This window comes from Talpa occidentalis, unplaced genomic scaffold, assembly GCF_014898055.3.
Source record: "Talpa occidentalis isolate TD23 unplaced genomic scaffold, MPIMG_talOcc4v2.1 talOcc4.12, whole genome shotgun sequence".
Classification (NCBI taxonomy): Eukaryota; Metazoa; Chordata; class Mammalia; order Eulipotyphla; family Talpidae; genus Talpa; species Talpa occidentalis.
Window position 1 is genome coordinate 18,650,488 of NW_023601212.1, and position 16,258 is coordinate 18,666,745.

General features: G+C 57.7%; 1 protein-coding gene across 5 annotated transcripts in view; it reads right to left on the reverse strand.

Annotated features, from left to right (window-relative positions):
- The window catches only part of BCL9L (BCL9 like), a 29,405-nt gene extending 18,896 nt beyond the window's left edge, over window positions 1-10,509 (reverse strand). For 2 of the 5 annotated variants that reach the window (XM_037505408.2, XM_037505407.2), the window contains exon 1: window positions 2,390-5,261. In XM_037505408.2, the coding sequence (XP_037361305.1) occupies window positions 2,390-2,556 (167 nt within the window). In that variant the 5' untranslated portion in view covers window positions 2,557-5,261. Of the gene's footprint in view, window positions 1-2,389; window positions 5,262-8,591; window positions 8,837-10,434 lie in introns of those variants that run through there. The other 3 variants (XM_054693140.1, XM_037505410.2, XM_037505409.2) reach the window with 3 other exon arrangements.
- Between the last annotated feature and the right edge of the window lie 5,749 nt (window positions 10,510-16,258).

Below are 16,258 nucleotides of genomic sequence, written 5' to 3' on the forward strand. Positions count from 1 at the left end.
CTTTCTCCAGAGATCTGGACACTCACCCCCCAGAAGATCTAAACCACCTACCTGCATAGCTCCCCTCAGCTGGGCAGCCCACCCCTGATGCTCACTCGGGGCCTCATCACCTAGAAGTTCCCAAGCCTCAGCCCTCCCCCATACCACCGCCATCCCAGAGACTTTAGGAGCCTGGCCATCCAGCAGCACCTCCACTCCCCAGGGCACCTGAGCCTGAAGCAAAATCTTTTCCAGTACTGACTTACTATTCTAGGGGTGCCCTCTGGATTGCCGTGGATGCTAATAAGATCGCACCCCCTCCTCTGGGTTTGAAGCTGCCTCCACCCAGTACATTTGTGCCCAGCAGATGCCAGGCAGGCCCCTCTAGGCTTCTGTACATATCCTAGGCCTGGACAGTGCACCGCATGCTCAGAGGACAATGCTCAGGGAAGGCACAGACGCTCCAAGGGACCCTGGGTCCTGAAGCTGGCTTAACAGCTGCCTTCCACATCACAGTTCCATGCTGCCACTTTTCTCCCCAAGGAAGGTCCCTGATCCCCTAGGCCAGGAAGGAGAGGCAGCAACCATTTAAGCCATGTAAGGACAGAACGTCTTGTCCAGCCAGGTGAAAGAACAGAGCAGCAGGGGATGGGAGGTGGAAGGGGTGCTGAAGCCAAGCTGAGCTAACAACCTGGGGGAGGGAGGCACAGCCCTGGGAAGTACTAGAAGTTGGGGGAAGCCAATGCCAGGCCTGTGGCTACTTGGCAAACTTGCCATTCAGGTGTCAGCTGGGAAACTAGAAGGTAGATCTGGACTGGTACTGGAATCTAAGAGTTTGAAGCGCTGAAAAGGTTGTCTCTACCCCACCTCCACACACCTCCCACCCTCAACAATTCCTCCCCTGCTAAAGCCCAGGGCGGGCCGAAAGTTCCGGTGAAGAACTGTGGTTGATAACAACAAGGAGGATCTCCAGCGTGTAGTGAGCATTTGCTGTCACGTCAGGGGTCAGACTCTCAGTGCTTCCCAGACCTGGTCCAATTTCATTCTCAGAACAAGTCAAGAAAGTACTTCTGCTATTCCCACTTCACAGCCAAAAAAACTGAGGCCCAGAGAAGTGAAGTGACTTATTCAATGCATGCAGTCCAGAAGTCAGGATTTGAACCAGACACTCCAGCAATGGGGTTCTTAACCATTTCACAATATGGTTTCACCCTGGTCTCAGCCCTCTGAACTCTGACAGAGGAATGGGGGCCTCACTCCCTCATTCCACACACCCACCCTCCCTACATACCCTGTGCCAGGACCTAGCTAGAGGCCACAGATCCTGCCCAGGGAAAAGATCAAAGAGAGGGCACCAGTCCCCACCCCCTCAGCACAGGTGCCCTGCCAGGCTGGTGCTCTGAGAGCAAAGTTCTAGAGCCACCCCATAGCCCCGCCCACCCCACCCCCTGGGCATCCTCACCCATCCCAGTCCCTAAACCAGGGTGGGGAGTTTGGCCAGTCACCATAACAACAGCATAAGACCCCTGTAGAGAGAGGCCCAAGAGGCAGAAGAGGAGTCAGTGGCCCCACCTTTCCCCAGGTGGGAGGTCAAAGGTCAAGTAGGATTCCCTAGTGAGGAGTGGACCCCAAGCCCTGGCCTCCTGCTCAGTCACACCTGTCCCAGCTCCCCACTTTTTTTAATGCCTAACTTGGAAGCAAGACCATTGCTTCTCTGCCCCTGAGGAGTAATGGCCTTGAGCAGGGAGGGTGGGGAATTAAGAAGCCCCTGTCTCCCCGGGACAGTCTAGAAGCGCCCCCTTCCAGGCCTCAGCTTGCTCCAGCTTTCCCTAGTCAGACCAGGAGCCAACAGGCAGACGTGTTTGTTGTGAATTCAGGGAGTTGTTGCTAAGTAAGGAAGTAGGGGAGGGAGGGAAGGAGGGGGGTGGCAGTGGGGAGAGAGCATGTGTGTGTGGTGTGCGTGCGAGCGTGTGTGTGTGTGTGTGTGTGTGTGTGTGTGTGTGTGTGTGTGTGTGTGTCTAGGGGCCAGGGCAGAAACCACTTTTCAGTGGCTGGTAGCCACCCTGGCTTTGGCCAAAGCCAGCAGCAGGGGGAGCTTGCTTATGGGGGAGCTTGCTTGAGATGACCAGGAAATTCTACCTTGCCTTCCAGGGTGAGGGGACTAGAGCACCCACCTCCCACCTCCACTCAGGGGATAGGAGACCTTCCTGCCCCAACCCACCCCCACTCACTCCCTACCACGTTCCAGGTTGTATGACTGTTAGCCCCCCAACTCTGTGGGGAGAGGAATGAAAAGAGAAGTGGAGGCAGAAAGCCAGGAGGAAGGTGCCCAAGACAAAAAGCCAAGCAGAGGCTATGGCAGACAGATCAGCCAGGCTGCGCAGAACACAGGAGCACAGGCACCTCTCACCTCAGGAGCAATGTGTCGGGCTCAGGCTCAAGAGTGTGGTCTGGGATGGGGGGTCCCTGTGGAGAGAGGGTCACAGCTAGAAGCCCTGGCCAGCAATCCAAGCCCCTGCTCCTCCCATAACCCCAGCCCCACCCCCAGCACCACACCACATAAACATGTACACACATCCACACGGCCTGCAGCTCCAGGAAGTCTCGGGCTACTCTAACCCCCCTACCCCCAAGACTTCTGTGGACTGGCTAGGCGCCAGACCTGACCCAGCTGCCCCACCACTAGGCTCCCCCTCCCTATCCTGGAAGCAGGAAAGGAGAAGGTACTAGAAGATGCCTCAGACCTTGGCCCCACAGGGAGAAAGGAGGGACTGAGGACTCCCAGACCTGGGCTGAGGACCAGGGAGGAAGGGGGAGGTGGGGAGGCCTGAGAACCCCAGCTTTCAGTGTCAGTCACCCCAAGGTTATTCCAAGTTAGAGAAAGGAATGGTATAGATCCTAGGCCCTGTGTGGTCTCCTTGGCTATACCCCTCATCACCTGAGAGGAAAAGTCTTGGGGACCTGGCCTGGTTGGGAAGGCCTAGGAAAGAGGATCAGGCTTAGTACTACAGTTGGAGGGGGCTGGGTGAAGCTTCCACAGACAGGCAGGAGGAGGCTGGTGGCTGGGCTCAGTTTGTGCTGGGGGTCAAAGGGGAGTTCTTTTCCGAAGAATTCTGGGAGAGACGCCAACTAGAGCAAGCTGCTAACCACCTCTCTCTCCCTCTCTCTCCCTCTCTCTCTCTCTCTCTCCCACCCCCTTCTCCCTCTCTCCCTCTTGCTCTTAACCTCTCTCTCCCTCTCTCCCACTGCACTGGGGGCAGGGGGGGTGGGTGTCCCTGCCAACCAGACTTAACCCTCTCCAGCCTGCGTGGCTCCCACTCCCAGCATAGGGGAGTTGGGGGAGGACCTGAGTGGGGTTCACTTCCAGTGCTAGGGGATAAGCACAGGTGGCTGCAAGATAGAGAGGTTCCTTCCACATGGCCCCTCTGGTCACACCCTGCCCTCCAGCCACCTGGTGACTTTTCTGGCCTCATCTCCTGAAGGTGTCTGCAGTGACGTGTGTGTGCGTGTCTCAGAGACAGAGATTGAGAAACAAACTGAAAATTCCTTGCCAAGGCCCTCCCCCAGCTGGGTCACTGAGCACTGTACCAACCTGTGCCTCTACCCCTCCCTTCCTCCCACTGCGTCCTGGGACCAGAGGCCATGGGTGTGTGTGTGTGTGTGTGTGTGTGTGTAAAAGGGACAGATTATCCTTCTGCCCACCTCCTGCTGCTGCTGTCTCCACAGGCCTTGACTCAAACAGCCCCAATGCTCTTCCTCCTAAGTGATTTGTCCCAAGTTCTTCTAGAGGAAAGCATGTAATTACAGCCTGAGATCCCAGAATGGGAAACTGAGTCCTAGCAAGATGTCAGAGGTTCCAGTGCCCCTACCCCTTGTTGACATAACTCTGCTACCACAACCTTTGTTTTGGAAAAAAAGAAAAAAAAAGAAAAGAAAAGAAAAAAGAAGCAGCAGCAGCCTCCCCACACACCATAGAACACTAATGTACAAGGAAGGGATGAGCTTAACCATTAAGAAGGATACCCCAGGATCAAGGCGACAAGAACAGCTGGTCTGCTCCAAACACCTCATATTTTGGGGTGGCACATCACCCCCTTGAGGATTCCTGACTCCTCTGTCTTCTGCTCCCAGATAGAGAAGTCAACTTTTCTGAACCTTAAACTTTCCACCAACCTTCCAGATCTGATGCGACTGTTGTGCCTGGTTCCCACTGGAGCAAGTCGCTCCGAAGTCTCCCCACTCTACCACTCGCCTCCAGTGACTGCAGAACAGCTAGAGCCTTGGCCCCACAACAAGAACCTCCCTATCAAAGGACAGAGGTCTCCATGTCTCAGGGAGCTATGGGGAGACCAGTGACTATACTCCCCAGACGGGTTCCCAGGGAGAGGCGGGAACAGAAGCAGCACACACGAGGGCACTTGCACACGTATGTAACTCATCAGAGACACAAACCCGGGCACACACACTCCTCAGAGTCTCCCAGACACAATTCCCAAAGATGCACATCCAAGTAACCGCCTCACACCACCCCCAAACTCCCCAAGACTGGCTCCTTCAGATACTTAGAAGCTCCTGTGCTGATAAAGATGGCCCCAGGAGTTCAGGAAGCATCCCACATGGGTCAGTCACACAGGACTGCCGACAGACAGAAGATACACCCAGTCAGGGACACACACAGTAGAATGCACATGGCCATGTGCAGGCACACAAACTCACACATACACCCTGGCAATGCACAGCGTGAAGTCAGATTAGAGGACTAAATTCTGGGCTAGTGGGGAGGAGGGGAGTCAGAGGGGGTGGAGAAGCACTCACAGATTTCAAAACAATCCTGGTTTCGAAATGCTGGAAATGCTGGATTCAGGGCCATTCCAAGTTGAGGCTGGGGGTGGGGAAGGGGAGGGGAAGACAGGCCAGCACAGGGCCACCAGCCCATTGGAGGAGGGGGTTGGACAGAGAGAGTCCCAGCCCCTGGGGAAGGGAGACTAGAAGAGACACCAAGGTTAGGAGGGGCTGGGGGCCTGGAGCCAATCAGGGAGGGCCTGGGGGCTGGAAAAAAAGGCATAGGATAGGCCTCTGCTTTTGACTGGAAAATTAGGAAGACAGGGGAGGCCTCTCTTCTCAAAACTAAGGGGAGGGGGAGCCTACATGTGCCCCTTCCTCTTACTCATAGGTAACCATGCTGACCTCTCTAGGTTGGCACCCTGGCTCCCCTTCCCCATCAGCCAGCAGAGCTGCAAATTGAGTCTAAAGCTAAAGGATTGGGGCGGACGTGGGGGGGGTGGAGGGGTGGGGGGGGCAGCCAGCAAGGGCCTGCAGGGGTCAAGGAGCTTCCATGGGGCCCAGGACTCCCCACACTTAAAGCCAAGGGGGCATCTCCCTGGAAACCCTGGGTTTTCCTCCTCTCCTTTGGGCAAGAGGCCCTGGGGAGACTGAGGCTGTGCAACCGACCCCCACACCCAGGAAGTCACCCCTCTCCTCCAGGGCAGCCAGAAAGCCCTTACTGCTCCTCCCCCAGCCTCCAGGGAAAGTCTGCGGAGCTCTCCCAGGGAGGGGAGGTCAGGCCAGGCTGGGGGTGGGGCTCTGGAGGCCTGGCCCTGGCACCCGGCAGAGGAAATTCCAGGCTGTAACTCCAGGCTGCCTCCAGGGCCGCCCATCCCAGTGACAGGCAGCACCTCAGGAGCTATAGTGCTGTGGTCTTCTCCATTCAGTCCCTCCGCTCCAGGCTGCTGGCTCCCTGGCCCTCCAACTGGTTCTAGGCCCGACTCTGGTAGATAGAGGCCAGACCAGGAAACTTAGGGCTCCCTGGACAAGCTCCTCGGCCCTGGTGGTGGTGCCCCCACCAATCCCTTTCTGGCCCACTGGCCAGGCAGAGCCTCCTTCCCCCAGACCTCTGAGAGCAGCCCCCACAGTGTGGCTCTGGGTGGGCAGCTGGTGGGACTGGCAGGCAGGGGCACAGATGCCAAGCTAGAGCAGCCAGGTGCTCAACAGGTTGAGCCAGTCCCTGGAACTGCCAGCCCCACCCCAGGGAAAGCAGGGCTGGCAGAGGCTCCCTGCCTGCGGCACCCAGTCTGTACCCGCTTGGATCCCACGGCTGCCCACTTTCCCACGGTGCCATCCCCCTTATGCCCCTTCCCCCAGGTCAGCACCCGGGCAGTGCCCAGGACTGCCTGGCGAAAGAAGGGATGCCATTTCCCCATCATCCCTGGGTGCTCAGGTTCTTGTGGTGCCTCACTTTCAGCAACCAAAGAGCCCCAGGGAAAATAACCATGGCATTAGGAAAGCACAAATCCCTAAGTGCCCCCCACCTCCTTTAGGCCTCTCCTGATCTGGGGAAGACTGGACACTTAGACACCATGGGTCCCCAGAGCTGCCCCAGGGCGCAATGACAGGCAGGACTATAGCCTATGGCACCAGAAGCCATGTGAAGGTGCTCCCAGCTCCTGCCTTAGACTCCCTGGAGGAGAGACTACAGAGCTGGGGGACCGCTGGCTCCCTCCACTCCTGCCAGAGCGGCTGCTGTCTGCAGCCCTAGTCCTTTCCTCCCACCCCACTCCTGGGCTCCGTGGAGCTCCATCCCAGCCATTCCCCCCACAGGCAGGCAGCCCCCCTTTGCAGGCATCTCCTTTAATCTAAAGCAGGTGCCAGGCATTCCAGCCCTTGCTGAGTCGACACTGCCACCCACTAGGCCTCTGCCCAGAAGGCTACTGCCCGGCCTGTTCATGGAAGTTGCGTTCCCGGCCTAGAGCTCCTGCTTAACCCATGTACCTCAGAGCTGGGAGGTGGGAGCTACCCAAACAGAGTCATGGGTGCCCAAGGCAGATTCAACAAGCAATATCACTAGGTCCCCACGTTACCGCTTTGTGCTAGCCCCGGATTTCTGTGGACCATTGATCCTTCTTCAGGATACTGTAATCCCTCCCCAACCTTGACCCACATCCTTAGTAATTAGAGACTTAAGTTGAGCCTCCACATGGACCTCCAGAACCCATCTCCAGCCACGGGGTCTCTGCTGCCCCGAACACAAGAATTACACTGGATCCAAGATTCTGGGCATGCTACCACTCACCAGAACCCTTGCCAACATTAATCCCCACTCCACTCCACCCCAATCAGGAGCAACACAGGTAAGCAGAGAATCTCTACAAGGAAGTGGCCATCGAGGAGCCTAATCACCTGGGGAGGTAGAACCTTCCTTCCTGGCACCAAACTTTTCCTGCCCTTCTCCTTCCTCATCCATTCTCACCCTGTCCTGAGGCTTCTATCAGTGGGCATCTGGAGCTGACACCAGGAAAACAGGGCCTGAACATGCTTCCCCTGGGGCCATGAAATCCTGGTGCTGACCCAAAGGAGGCAGCCAAGCCTGTGCTGTGGGGGCAGCAGAAGAGTCAGGGGACCCAGCCCAAAAGTGGCTGCTCCCTGAAGAGGCTGAAAAGGGGAGGGTGAAAAGTGGGGGACAGTCCACCCACCAGGAGGTCTCAATCAGAGAGCTGCCCAGAGGCATCAGTTGGGTTAGCACAGATACAATGTGAAGACCGCTTTCCTAGGTAAAACAGGAAACCAAGGCCAAAGATCAGGGGGGCCTCCAAGCCCCTTTTCCAGGGTTCAATCACATGCCCGGTTCTACTCTCCCAGAGCAATACTTTTTCTCCCTGCAGCAGAGCCCCTCCACCCCCCCAGACACAGACACATACCCCAAGCAGCAGACAGACAGAAGGAGGAGGGAGGAGGGGGGTGTCAGAAAAACCCGGAAGGAAGGAAGCTGGACAGACAGACAGAAGCTGATCCTGGCTTCACCGCTCCAGAGAGACAGCCTCCAGACTCCCAGTCTGTGAGGGACATTCTCCTTCTTGGCATCCAGGAAAAGGAGAGAGTGGACCCCAGTCTCTCCTGAAACCAAATTCTGTCCCCTCCAGGATGGGACATACCTCAGCCAAGCGAGAAGCCTTAAACCTCACTTCTCCTCCCCACATTCCTCTCTCCCCCCTCCCCAAGGCTCCCTTCAGACCAAGTCAGGGGCCACCTCCCCTTAGCAGGGGAGGGACACCTCCAAGAACTGTCTGACTGCCCCACCCCACCCCCAGCCAAACCCACACCACTAAGAATCCTTGCAGGGGAGACTCTTCCAGTCACAGCCCCTGCTGCTCCTAGGCAGTGCATGGGGACCGAGGGTGACCCCAGCAACCCCTAATCTCAATGCACCTCTTTCTGAAGGTTCCCACCAGGCAGGGGGAAGTGCTGAGCTACTGGAGACCCCAGGGGTTGGGGAGCCTGGGAGGGGGACTACATCTCCCAGAAGCCCCCAGGGCAGGGTTGCTGCTCCAGCTGGCCCAAGGCCGGCCTTGTTCTCTGTGCTAGGGTGGCAGGGTCCCCTGGCTGCCCCGAAGCCCGCCCCAGTGTCCTCTGGGGCTGCCAACCTGACTGCAGACCCAAGAGTAGCCTCCACTAACCCTGGGGGCGTCCCCCACCCATTAAACAGTCCAGGAGTGCGTGCCAGAGGGCAAGAGACAATCAGACTGCGTTTCCCCCTCCCCAATTCACCCTGGCTCTCCCTCCTCGTGCCTCTGCTGGCCTGGCATGACTTTCGCCCTGGGCCCCAGCCCACCCCTCACCTCGCGCGGGCTGGGGGTCTTCACGCCAGGCCGGAGCTGGACGCCATGACCAGGTCAGGGTCGGTGGGCGGATTAGGGTCCTCCTGCTCGTCAGTTGGAGGTGCGGAGGGGGGCGGGCTGGCGGCGATCTTTTGATCCTGGTCGCCTTGATCTCAATACCAGCCCGGCCCGGGAGCGGGTATCCGGGGATCGCTGGGCGCCTGGGTTCCTGCCTCCCAGCCGCGGAGCATGGTCGTGGGCGCCCGGCAGCGGCGGGGGAGCGCGCACAGCCGCCGGGCCCGGGGCTCGGGGCTGGGGTCTCGGCCCCGAACCTCACGGCTCCGGCTCCTGCTCGTCCCTCCCTGCCTGCCTGCCTGCCTGCCTGCCTTCCTTCCTTCCTTCGCCGCCTCCTTTCACTTTCCCCGAGGCCCGCCGGGACGGCGGCCGCGGGGCGGGGAAGGGGCTGTCTGGGCGCTTATTGTTGGTCGGACGCCGAGGGTCCGGGTCGCAGCCCCCAGGCGGCGCGGCGCCGGGGGACCCCGGCGTGCAGGCGTCCGGCCGGCTGGCTCCGGGCGGCGGCGGTGGTGCAGTGGCCCCGGGCCCGGGGCATGTCCGGCCACCGGCTCCGCCGCGCGCCGCCGCCTCCCCGGGCTCCCCTGCGCTGCCGGAGCCTCGCGCGCCCCTCCACTCGGCTCCGCTCCCCAGCCTGAATAAGCATCGGGGCTCTCTGGCTGCCTCCTTCTGCCTTCATACCAGAGCCCGGAGAGGCCCCTGTCAAAATAAGAGCTCCCCCATCTCGCTCGCCTCCTCGCCCAACCCGGCTCCCCCAGCCTCCCAGTGGTCTGACTCGGTAAGGCGCCCGGCCGGCGAGCGGGAGGCTGGTTGGCCCGCGGGCGGGGAGGGGGCTTCTAGGCTCGCCTCCGCATTTCTGAGCACTGGGGAGAAGACGCGCTGGAACATCCCAGGCTGGAGAGAGGAAGAGGTTTGACAAACCCACCCTCTATCTGCACTGATTGGAAGGAGTGGGAGTTGCCTGGACTCCCCCTCAACCCCCGACACACACACACACACACACACACACACACACGCCCATCTTCCCTCCTCAAGGTACCCATCCACATGCATTATGCACTGAGCACCTCTTTATTCAGCTCTCTTTCCTAGTAGACCAGGAGGTCCTTGAGGACACAGACTGAATTTTTTCATTCAATCCTCAGCAGCGCAAAGCGGTTGCTAAGCAAATGTTTGTGGAAGTGAAACCTTTGTCTTCTCAAAAGAACTCTCCTAACCTCAACTCTCCTAATCTCCGATTGTAGGGTAGATGCAATTAAAATAAAGACATTGTTACCCACTTTTTAAAAGCATCTCGTGTTATTTCATTTAGTATTTCCTGCAAACCTGTGAGAAAGCTGTAATGGTTCCACTACACAGGTGAGGAAACTGAGGCTTGCATTAGGTAAGGACTTACAACTAGAAAGGCCATAAACCCAGGGTTCAGTTAGAAAGTCTAAGATTTTGGGTCTTATCCCAGGGCACGTTCCCTGCCCCCATCCATCTAATTAATACCAACAAGTGTTGACTGTTGACTGCTTCAGAGAGGAAGGGCTTTAGCAAGCCCCTTTGCACTCTTGCCTACCCCTTCTCACAGATGGTCCCCAGATCAAGGGCTGACTGTCCTCACTCTCTTTGACCACCTATTACATCTCTGCCACACAGCTGAGGGCCTACTTGTATGCTTTTCTCCTGGATATATGTCTGGCCCCCACCCAAGATTCCTGAGGCCCACACCATGCCTCCTAAGCCTCTATATTCCCCACAGCACTCAAGTGCCGAGAGTTCATAGTAGGGCTCAGTAAATACTCACCTGGTGGATTGAAGGTGCCAGTAGATTGGCATTGGGCAAAGTCTGGGGAGACAAAGTGGAGGGGAGGGGACAAGCCCTGAAAGAAGACAACATAATAACCACTGTGAGTATTTAACATATCTCAGTTTGCAAAGAATTTTTATACACATTATCGCCATCATTTTGATGCAGTCAACAAAATGTCCCCCAAGCACCTGCTGACTGCTGGGCCAACCACTGAGCTGGGTTAAGGGTTGATTCATCACAACCCGGTGAGATAGGTATTAGTATCACTTAAAGGTAAAGAAAACTGAAACCCTGGGAGACTGAGCTCTGGTGTGAAAGATCCCTGAGCCCACAGAACCCATGGAAGAAGGAGTCACTTCCTCACCCCTCTCCAGGATCCTGCAGGTAAAATATGAACCAAAAGGCAGGACCATTTATTTCTCAAACAGGAAGTTTGTTCGAAGGGGCCACCCCACTTATGGGGACCGGTCTCCCGTTAAGTACATGACCAGCTACGTGGGTTTTTATAATTCGTTTGACACAATGCCGGTTCATAGTAGGGCCAGAAAAATTGTAGGGGTGAGTGAGTGCCAGCCGTGTTGCCAGGGGTCTCTTGAAGGCGGGACACAAAGTTCAAGCGTGTTCGGCATGTCCCTTGAAGCAGCCTTGTGCAGCGCTCCCCTGGGTGGGGCTGTGACTCATTCCCCAGTCTAGGTTCCAGGTTGGGATGCGAAGCCGAGCTCCGGGCAGCCACAAGTTCTGGGTGGAACCCTGGTGTGAGCGAGGCGCGGCGCGGCGCGGCGCGGCGAGGCGGGCGGCCCACTCTGGCATCGCGCGGCTCCCTCTACTGGCGAGCGCCGGCGCCAGCGCGTTCCCGCGTCGGTGTCACGAGGAGTGTCCCAGGTGTGCCAGCGGGCGTCGGCAGAGGCACCGGCGGAGGTGCGGTGTGTGCAGGTGCCGGCGCCGCGCGGGTCTGCGTCTGGAACCACACGGTGCATAATCACAACCACAACTCGTCATCCAATTTACTTTCAGGCTCGGGGCGGGGCGGAGGGAGGTGCGACGCCAGGGGGGCTGAGTATCTGACATCAGTTTCTGGGGTGACTGGGACCAAAGCACCGTCCAGCTGGGCTTCCCGCGGTATCCAGCACTAGAGGGCGGGAGGGGTGGAGAACCGGGGAGCGGCTCCTGGAGAGGGACTCAACCCCCTAGAGCAACGCAGGACCCAAGAAAGGGTTAACGGGGAGCCCCACAGTGACGCCAATCATTGGTTCAGGGCGCTGTCAGTCAGCGTCCTGGGGGCGGAGCTTGCAGGGCCGCCTTCGGACTGCCCAGCGCCCCTCACTTGCCCCTAGACCCCCACATCAGTGTGGGCTGCACCCACACCCCCATCTTGGTGGAGACGCCTGCCCGGGCCCCGGAGGAAGAGCGGATCCGGGCATCCTGGCTTCCCCACTCGCCCGGCGCCCCGGCTTCCTGCTCGATGGTGATTATTATATAATGACCTGCTGGACAGAGCCGCGCCAGCGCTCGGAACGTGTCTCCCCTCCTCGAGCCTGCCCCGGGGCCGGCACCGGCTGCGCCGAGGCTGCTGCCCAGCCCCGCTGGTGCCCCGGGCTCTGCCTCCGCCCCGGGGCGGGAGACCCCCGGGCCACCTTCCCCGATGACCCCGAGGCCACGTCCCGGGACGGGACGGGCGCCAGCCTGGGAGTCGGGCCGGCGCCCGGCAGGTCTCAGGGTCGGTCTGCTGCGGGTGGCTGTATCGGCACCTCCTCAGGATGGTGGGGCCTCCCGGCCCCTCCGACCTGGACTTGGACCTTGGGAGGCGACAGAGACGGGGATCAGGGCGCCGGGGCCAGGGCGGTGAAGGGAGGGAGTTTGGGAAAGGTGCGGGGCAGGAAACGCGAGGCTGGGAGCGGGGCCGGCAGGGGCCGTGGGGGAGGGACTCTTATCCTGACAGGGCTCCCGCCTTCCCCGACTGGAGGGTTCGGAAAAACTGAGCAGGCAGCCAAGGCTTGGCTGGAAACCCTGCAGCCCACCCTCCCGGGGACACAAAGCTGGCGGGCGGGGGCAGGGCGGGGGAAGGGAGCGCGACCCCGGGGAGGGCCGGGCCTCTTTTGGGGCTGGGGGCCCTGGGGCCGGGTCCCTGGGGAGGGGGTTCCTGGCGCGGTCTCCCTGCAGCCGGCTTCCCCCTTCTCCTCCCCCCCGCCCCCCCCTTCCCGACTCCAGTCTTGCAGACTGCGGGCAGACTTAACTCTTCACGTGCCGGCGCGGTGGACCCCGAGGCGGTGACGCCGCGAGCAAGGGCAGGAGGGAGGGCCCCCGACCCCGCTCCACTCCCACCCACAGTTTAACACCTTGTCGCCCGGCGCGCCCCCTCGGAACTTGGGTGGGTCAGCGCCCCGGAAGGCTGCCTGGTGCTCGAGCAGCGACCCACAAAACCCGGCACCTGGGAGCTGTGCAATCCCGTCCGCTCTCTTGCCAAAATCCTCACTGTCTACCTTCCCCCACACCCCGATTCTCGAGGTCTCTGCACTCCTCGGCCACCCTCCCCCCACCGCCCCACTCACGGCTTCGGCTAAGAGGTTGCGAAGGCCGCGCCGCAGATGAAAGGCTGCGGGACCCCGGAAGTCCGGGCCCTGCGGCGGCCTCAGCCCTCACTAGACCGCGCCGGGGGGCCCAGCGTGGGTGACCACAGCCTAGGCCTCTCTGGCCTTTGGGGGGGGCGCCTTCACCCACCCGCGGTGGCAGCTCCCCCACTGAGACAAGAAATGTTAAACTCTCCCCCAGCTGCGGCTGGCTCCAGGCATGAAGCAGCTGGAAACTCTAACTTCACCTCCACCCTACCCCTCTCCCAGGCAACAGCCCCTCCACCTTAAGATTTGTCCCCCGAGTTCTGCTAGGGAAGACTGCCTGCGTAAAAAGTACCTCCGACGAGGCAGGAAGGGGTTAACAGAGTTTCGGGCTCTAGTGAGCCAGGTGAGGCCCCGCCCCTCTCAGCCCTCAGGTGTGTGGGTGGGAAGTGGAGGGACTCCGGCCTGAGGGCTGCTTTTTGCCCCCTGGTGGCTGGATGCGGTTTAGCGGTCTCTGGCAAAAGCCGGGCTCCGGTGGGGCTGAAGGGTGGGAGGACCGGGGAGGCAGCTGGAGTGAGTACTCCTCCCGCAGGGAGAGCACCTTCGGAGTGAAAGAGGATTCTCTGGGGAAGCAGGTAGGACGAGGGAGCTCCCACACTCCCCACTCGGCAGGCTGCCTCTGCCACTTCCAGATCCTTGCCTTAGGGACTCTGCTTGTGGGTCCCAGGTGCCCAGACATCTGGAGGACGGGTGGGGGGGGGGGAAAGGAAGGTATAGGCTGTTTTCCTCGGGTCACAGTCTAACAGAGAGGGGTCAAGAAGAAAAGGTTGCTGGTTCTTGCCTCCTTTTCTTTGTAGGCCTTTCCAGAATTCCCTTTCCCTCCAGTTCCCAGCATCAAATTCAAACCCCTAGTCAGGTTTCAAAGCTATACTTTGCTTCTAGCTACTTCCTCTATACCCAGTATGGCTGAGAACCATTCTCTTTCCTCTGGCCAGAAGCCCTCCCAGGTTAGTGAAGGCCTTGATCTTGAAGTGTTCCTTTATTTTATTTTATGTTGGTATTTTCTTCTTTCAATCGCCTTACTTCCCTCCCTCTCCTCATTTCCCATTTTCCTCTATCTAGGACTTCCTTTGGCATAAGCAGTTCATCCAAACAGAAATAATTCTGCCCTCTTTTTAGGCTGTGATACCTGACTCAACTTTCCTCCAGCCATCCTTCTCTAACCACCCCTATCTATTCATTCAACAAATGTCCATTGTGGACTTAGTGTGTGCCAGGCACTGGACTGGGCAATAGATAAATGTTGGTGAACAAGATATGTTAGGGGGAAAGGATGTCCTGAGCTAATTCCATGCAGGCTTTGTGGACTCCACCCCCACTCCAGACCAAAGCCATCAAGACATTGGGAAAGACAAATCCCCTCACCACCAAAGGGAAGGTGGCTGAGACCTGAGGGTGGAGTTAAGCAACCAGGGTTGGTATAAAAACCAAACACACGGGCCTTGGGGGGCTCGCTCTCTCGCTGGGCTCCTGGCTCGCGGCCAGCTCTCAGAGTGCCATTTGGGATTCCAGATCAGCGGATGGGTAGGACGCATTTAAAACTTTATCTCCCACTTTTCTCCCTGAGTTGTACATTTCCTCACTTGCCCTTCCCGTGTAAATAAACCTTTTATTAACCTTTTGTGTGTGCCTGCAGTAGAGCATTGATAAGTCCTTTTAAGCACGCTGGTTTCTTTGGATACATGTGAGGACCCACAGTCAGGCACCCCGTTTTGTATCTGGGCTGCCCTATAACAGACAGATATGCTCCTTGCCCTCAAAGCACGTTCTATCTAGTTGGGATAAACACCAAGAGACCAGGAATTTTAATTCAGGGTCATGAAGGCTTAGGGAGCAGTTTGGAGAGACAGCTATCCTGGACTTGGGAGTCTGGGAAAGTTTATTGCCAGGAGCAACGTTTGATCTGAAACTTATTCCAGCCGAAGGTGTGGGGCTACCAGGCTGACAGTACATCTCGCTGGAGATCTGAATGGGAACAGGAGTCCAACCACCAGGAGGCATTCCCAAACAACCAGTTCTAATAAATTCTCTAAGCCTCAGAGAGAAAACTGGCCTGAAAAATGAAGAGTATGTGACCTTGGCCTAGTCACACCCTATCTCTGGGACTTAGTTTCTTCAAATATAAAACCAGAGGGTTGAAGGAACTTATCTCCAGGCTCTTCTTTATCAGGAAGAGAGTTTAAATAGGAGGCTTGGTGTATGGGGAAAAAAAAAAAAAAAAAAAAAACACCTGCTTAGCTCTGATCTGCATGGCGAGGGAGGGCAGAGTTCACTATCCCTGGAGGAGCAGAACCTCAGGGAAAGATGCCCAAGGCACCTCCTATTCCCCACTTTCAAGTTGCCTGGCAGTTCTGCTCTCCTGGGAACATTTCATTCTCACCATCCACTGGAGGCAAGAGCTTTTCTGAAGTTGTGCTGGGAGGGGCCACACGGGACCATGACACTCAGATTGTATTTATTTACTGCAGGCATTTGCTCTTATATGGAGCTCAATCTGGCTTTTATTTTTAAGAGCTGGAATGGTCACAGGTGAGGAAAGTGAGGCCCAGAGTGGTAAAAGGACTTGCCTAAAATCACGTGGCTGGAGAGTGATGGCTGGAAGAGGCACTCAGGTCTCTTAATTCCCAGGCCAGACTCTTCCCACACACCACTGCGGCCCTTGCTTCCAACTTTCCATTGGACTTCTGCCTGTGTCTGGCGCCTTTCCCTGTGAGGCCATAAGATCTGGGAAGGCAGACTTGGCCTCCTTGTCTGGACATCTCCCATAGGGCATGACAGGCATGTAGCTTTCTGGGCCACTCTGAAAAGGTACCCCTGGATTGTGGATGGAGCCGTGGACTTAAATGCTGCTCTGTGACTTCAGACAGGCTGATTTACTTCCCTGAGCCACATTTTCTCCATCTGTCAAGACCCATAACCTCCTCTAACTTCAAGGGCATTTATAACTTGAAGTCCCAGATTAGGAAGTGTTTTTAGAAGATAGAACTCTGAGGTAAGAGAAGAAGCTTAATGTTTTTATCTTTGCAGAAGCCTCAGGACCACATCATCAAGTCCTACTCTTGGCACTGTGAAAGTTACAGTATATGCAATCTGAATATATTCTGGGGTCCCACAATCCCCAAATCAAAAAAAATAATTTCAAAAAGGAATTCCAGGGCCTCCCCTGGTGGTGCAGCAGTTGAGCGCTGGGTTGCAAGGCCCGGTCA